The sequence below is a fragment of the Microtus ochrogaster genome (assembly GCF_000317375.1).
Source record: "Microtus ochrogaster isolate Prairie Vole_2 chromosome 14 unlocalized genomic scaffold, MicOch1.0 chr14_random_1, whole genome shotgun sequence".
NCBI classification, from domain to species: Eukaryota; Metazoa; Chordata; class Mammalia; order Rodentia; family Cricetidae; genus Microtus; species Microtus ochrogaster.
The window spans coordinates 5,022,897-5,029,257 of record NW_004949096.1 but is presented as its reverse complement, the minus strand read 5'-3'; the positions used below and the strand labels follow the sequence as shown (position 1 = coordinate 5,029,257).

At 40.2% G+C, this 6,361-nt stretch overlaps 1 protein-coding gene across 1 annotated transcript in view; it reads right to left on the bottom strand.

The window, feature by feature from the left end:
* Positions 1-810: 810 nt before the first annotated feature.
* Lgr4 (leucine rich repeat containing G protein-coupled receptor 4) overlaps positions 811-6,361 on the bottom strand; it is a 100,078-nt gene continuing 94,527 nt past the window's right edge. Inside the window, exons 17-18 of the mRNA XM_005364054.3 lie at positions 6,157-6,240; positions 811-3,635 (exon numbers count right to left, since the gene is read on the bottom strand). Of these exons, the coding sequence (XP_005364111.1) occupies positions 2,359-3,635; positions 6,157-6,240 (1,361 nt within the window). The 3' untranslated portion in view covers positions 811-2,358. The remainder of the gene's footprint in view (positions 3,636-6,156; positions 6,241-6,361) is intronic.

Below are 6,361 nucleotides of genomic sequence, written 5' to 3'. Positions count from 1 at the left end.
AGGACAATGAGGACTACTGAGAACTCAAGAACAATGGCAATGGGTTTCTGATCCTACTGCATGTACTGGCTTTGTAAGAGCCTAGGCAGTGTGGATGCTCACCTTGCTAGACCTGGATGGAGGTGAGTGGTCCTTGAACTTCCCACAGGGCAGGGAACCCTGATTGCTCTTAGGTATGAGGAGGGAGGGGGACTTGATTGGGGGAGGTGGAGGGAAATGGGAGGCGGTGAAGAGACGGAAATCTTTAATAAATAAATAAATAAAAAGTTAACATAAAAGAGTGAACTGAATGAAAAATATAAGAGGATGGAAGTACAATAAAAAAACTTTAATTTTTCTAAATTTCAATACAGTGTCCTAGACTTTTATAGACAGCTTGAAAATTTTGTTTCCAGTGGTTTATCTCCAATAATTCTTTAGTATCCTCTACTTGAAAACTTTATGTAGCTGCTATCCTCTTTTTGTTTTATTTGTTTTGTTTGGTTTTTTTTGTTTTATTTTGTTTTTCAGATGTGGTCTCTCTACATAGCCCTGGCCTTGAACTCTCAGAGATCTGCCTGCCTCTGCCTCTGGAGTGCTAGGATTAAAAGCATGCGCCACCATGCCTGACCTATTTCTTAAAAGAACAAAAAAATTTTCAATAACTTGAATTTTAGGAAGAAAGCCTTTAATTGGGATTTCCTTACGAAGTTATGATTTAATATTTATCAGATGTGTAAATACATTTTATTTAAGTTGTAAATAGATGACCTTACAAAATTACAACACACAGTAAATAAATCCCTCCCACATTTTATACAAACTACATGATTTTGATATACAAAGATTCTGTTTTTATTCCACTGACAATGTACAACCAAGACTATTTACAAAGTCAAAAAAAAAAAAAAGGGAAGATAAAAACCACACACACACACAAATACGAATATAAACCACAATTTAACATTCTGCTACTGGCAGCCACTATAGTTTAGGAGGTAGCTTTAATTAAACAAAATGAACAGAAGCCACATTTCCCAACCTGTGTTCTAAAAATAATTTACATAAGATAAAAATTCATCATATGCACAGTATATACAGTTTAATCATCAAACTGCAATCTAGCTTAAGTTTTCGTGTAACCAGGCTACCTAACATGGCAGTGGGTTTGCTACTGACTTAACACAGTGTTAAGTCTCCTTATAGGAACACATCAGAAGCCTACAGGTAAGAATCAAATCAATTAAAAGAATTTAAAGACATAGGACAAGCTTTGATCTCCCCACTCGTAATGTGTGTTCTTGTTTAACCAAAGCATCTGAGATACAAGGTGGGCTTTAAAAAAATTACTGGGTGGAAAAAAATGTATGGAAGTTTTCATGTAACACCACAGGAGACTAGCTCACTATAAAATAAATGTAAGTGCTTTGTGTCATGATTACTACCAATTTCTTCCAATTAAATAAGATTACCCAAATTTACTTTCTGTATAATCCAAACTACAAATAACATGTCAACAAAATTGGAAATGTCAGAGCAGCCAGTGGCATTAGGAAGTATCTATTAATGGGAACATTACATGGAGCCATCAAACCCCTTGGATACATTAAAATCTCCGTATTACTTTTGTCATCTCTACGAGGGCCACATAGCAATTTGCCTTTTGCCTTGTCCTAATACTGTGATTGTAAAACACTGAGGGGGGAAAAAATCACTGATTTCACCAAAGTAATATACAATAAACAAAAATAAATGTTCTGCTATTTTAAAAAATCTAACAGCTGTTAATATTGTCTTTAAAATATCTTCAGGCTTTAGATTTATGAATCATTTGAACAAAACCTTTGATTTATGGACACAGAAAACACATGAAGGTAATGCCTGTTGGAACTCTCATAGCTCTAGCTGGGAGACAATCCCTTTTTTGGCCCTGAAGTAAGTCGTCCTGAGATTAATGATGAAACATTAGATAAAATTAGCAAGGCTTTTTCTCAGTTTTATAAATTCACATTTTCAATTAAAAAATATTAACAGCTGTCTTTTATCTTGTGCTTAATTCAGAAACAGGTTGAACTTTGCACCTGATGAATCAGAAAAAAAAAACTAATTTTATATTGCTATGTCATATATCAAATCATTTTAAAGTTGTATTTATTTCAAATAGACCACACATCGCCGGGGCATGGCAATTCTTTTTTCAACAACATATTATGTAGGCACCCATTCTTCACAAATGTCTGGTTTGAGAAATAAACTGCCACTGTCCTTCCTCCTCTTCTGAGTGACTCCAGGCAGTGATTACAGAAGTGCTTCCCAGATGAAAGCTCTCTCTGCGAGCGCTGCGATTTGGTTGACGGGGAAATGGTCAGACACAGTAGTTCAGTCTCTGACTCTGGGTAGGTTATAAGCATAGCGCACCAGAGGGAAGCCACGACTCTGGTAGAAGCAGGCTCGTCCACAGGCCTGCACCTGGTCAGAACTGTCGGAGACAAAGGAATCCTCTTCATCCGCATAGTCAGAGTGGGCTGACTGTGTGCCGCAGTCAGACCAATAGCCCTCCGGTCTTTGGCAAGAGGCCACTGTCAACACAGGACAACTGTGTGATTTTATTAAGTGTTTGCAGGATACTGGCTTTGTCAAGAGAAATGACTCACAGCAGTCGCACACGGTCAGGTTCCCCTGCAAGTGGGAATACATGCCACAGTCATAGTAGAAATCCTGTTCCCCACAGCCACCTTGGCTGCTGATGGAAACCGAAACAGATCCGTGTTTTCTGGTCACGCGCCGTTTCAGTAGCTTCCAGTCTTCCTTAAACTTTGGGTTGAAGAAAACATAGAGGACTGGATTCAGGCAAGCAGGCAATGGGAAGAATATCAGTGTAACAGACTTCATTATTTCGGGGCTGATCGAGATTGCCGTGATCAATGGTGCAAACGAGAAAAATGCAACGGGGCAGAAAAAGATGCAGTTGGTGAAGATCAGCCAAGCCACGTGCTTAATCATGCTAGACTGTGAGTTTTCCGACAGGTCTTCCTTCTCCAAGTTGCAATACAGTTTCGTGTAGATGATGGCCATTAATAAAAATGCTAGTGAGTTTAACAGCACTAAGGTCACGGTAAATCCTAAGGATGATGTTTCCCCGGTAGGGAACGGCAAACACAAGGGAGATGCTGAATACTCCCCTCTGTGGAAAAGGGGGAAGCAGCCTGCTACAGCAGCACCGAGCAGAGCTAAGAGGGCGGCAACCCGAAAGTGTTTAAGGTGACTGCTTTTCCCGTTTTTCATTATTTCCTTTGCAGATAAACTCCTCTCCACGGCTGCCAGCGTTAACAGGAACACGGCGCTCTCTGAGGAGAAGACCGCCAGAGACCCAGCCACCTTGCAGCCACTGCCGGTCTCCCACCAGATGCCAAATTCGGCAAATCGGCCCCAGGACACAGCATCAAGAAAAGTAAGGATGCCAGTATAGATGCCCATGAGTAAGTTGGACACAGAAATCAAGCCTATGAAGAGTGTGGAGGCGGGCAGTGACGAGCAGGACGCAAACACCGTTACAATGACCAGCGTGTTGAAAAGCAAGGCAACCAGGAAAATGAACCACACTGTAAGGCGGATCATCCAACTCCCCAGGAGATATTCACAGGGCTTGAAAGCACCTAGAAATGAGGAAAGACAGTTGGAGAACACTGTGGAGATCACATGATCTGGCTTAGCAATTAAATCCTGAATAAGCCTGCCACCTGCAAAGTCAAAGATTACCACTTCTAAGATACTATAGTCACAGACAAGCTCATTTAAAAAAATAAACTGCCCTTAATTTTTGAAACTAAATATCTGGTAAAGTCACATGGAGATAACCGAAAGAAATTTTAGTTTATGTAAAATTAATACACATAGCGCAATGTCCAGCTAATAAAAGGGACTTGGTACAAATATCTTGCTGTCCTTCCTCTTAGACTGTACAGATTCCATCCTATCCCTTGTGGACCATAATGCCTGTTTCACAGGATGTGCAGCTTACACAGAAGCAGGCTGAATAGACTTAATCGGCCGCCACGTGTACTGTTAACTTCAGTAAATACTGGCTCCCTCTTTTGCTGGTCTCTACATATGTTTGCACACATATTTTGCTAACACATTGCAACCCGGAGAGGAAGATTAAGCTAGGTACAGTTAACCTGATCTTCAAAGAAACTGACATTTGAAAGCCTTTAATTGGCTTGACGAAGGTGACTCACTAAGCTAGTATAACTAAGATTAAATCACGCAGATATTAACTATTTATAACTAATCTTGGTATAAAAGCAGACTGGGTTTCAATGAATACTCATTTAGTAGCTGAGCTGTTTCTCCTTTTTTCTCCTTAGCCCTAGCTGTCCTGGAATTTGCCATATAAACTAAGCTAACCTTAAACTCAGAGCAGTCTGCTTCTGCCTCCTAAATGCAGGAATTAAAGGGATAAGCCATTATTCTGGATGAACTACTTATCTTAGCCATTAATTTTCATATGCTAGTTATATCACATTTTGTTTAAAAATTCAAAATAAAAAAAATCTGACTATGAAGCTGAGCAAAACTATATACTGTAGCTGGTTAAAGGCATATTTTATTTTCCTGAGCTGTCATGGGAATTTATACATCCAATAAAGTGTCTTATTTTTAAACAATATATTTTAAACAATTACATGTGCATTTATTTATCTTGCACCTAGAGTGTATATATGACATGGTGCATGCTTAGAGGTAAGAGGACAACTTGCTAGCCTTGATTCTGTCCTTCCACCATGTATATCCTGGGGATTGAACTCAGGTCATCAGACTTAGCAGTAAGTGCCCTTACTCCTGAGCCATTTAATCATCCCCATCTTAATCAGATAAAGTCAATGCTACACAGTTTTTGATTTCCATATAACAAAAGCTTTTGAAATTGTGTTGTACTATCCTTAGGAAGTTCTACAAAAGAGTACTTTTTTTGGCCTTTATTTCCAAATCAGAACTCAGACCTCTATAAAAATAAGAGCAGATCTGGACAAGATGGAGCACCTTTAATCACCAGAGTAAGGTGATTTCCAAGTTTGTGGCCAGCTTGGTCTACATAGTGAGTTCCAGGCAACCAGAGATATATAGTGAAACCCTGTCTCGAAACAAAACAAAATAACAAACAGGAAAAAAACAACCACCACCAACACAAGCCAGAAGAGAGCTCGTCTGGCAAGAACACTATACTTTGGGAACTGCTTCTCAGACGGGTGGGGCTACTTTCCTAACAATTGCACTCTGTCTTTGGAAGCCTACTGCTTCCTTCAGAAAGCATCTGATTTCACAGAAGGATCTGGACTTTATTGCAAACTGCTTCTGTCTTAGGGTATCTGTCAGAATCTCTGTGTTTCTATAACTCAGGTAAGGAGAAGTCCATCTTCTTTGGTCTATTAGGCAGAATATGCCACTATAATCGCAACAAAAATAAATGGCAGCAGTTTGGTAACTTTCGCAGAACTAATAAGATCGAGGAAGTAAGTCAGAAAGAAAGGCAAATTTGTATTTAAAAAATTAAGACAGACTGTGGTGATGACACATGCCTTTTATCCCAGCACTTGGTAGGCAGAGGCAGGTGGATCTCTGTGAATGTGACGTCAGCCTGGTATATAGACTGAGTTTCAGGACTTCCTAGATTGCTACACAGAGAAACCCTGTCTCTAAAAACAAACAAACAAAGAAAGAAATGAAGGAGCAAGGGACCTAGCTCCTCTGGTAAAGTGCCTGCAGCACAGGAACATGGAGTGGGATCTGATCATAAAAAGCCTGGCGTAGAGGCCCATGTCTGTTACTCCCGCACTGGAGGAGTTGGCAGCAGACAGGTGGATCCCTCCAGCTCAGTGGCCAGTTGGTTGAACCAAATCAATGTATTCCAGGTTCAGTAAAAGACCCTGACTCAAAAAAACATGGTGGGGTAATTCACACACATACATCCCTTGAGCACATCCCTGGTGAACCCGAAGTGACTTTCCAAACTAGTTAGGCTAGTTAGAGCATTAGGCTGAGTTAGAAAGAGGGCTTTTATCGGGTCAACTAACCTCTCCTCTACCCACAGAAATCACATCCTTCCCCAGACATTTAGGTCCATCTACCCAGTGTTACTTAAAGTGAGCAATGGCAGCCACATAGGTTGGACACTACCTGTTGAAGGTGTACAGTGGATGATTATCTGGCTATGTTCTTCATTTTCAGCAGTGCTGGTGACATTTGCTGCGTCAGCAGCACCTGAATAGAAAACAAAGTATATACAACTCAAATGATATACAGTTCAGCAGGAACCAACTTCCCGACAATTCTTCTCTGATGCGACTAGTGCAAGATCAGCTATAGAAGGCTTGATAGCATT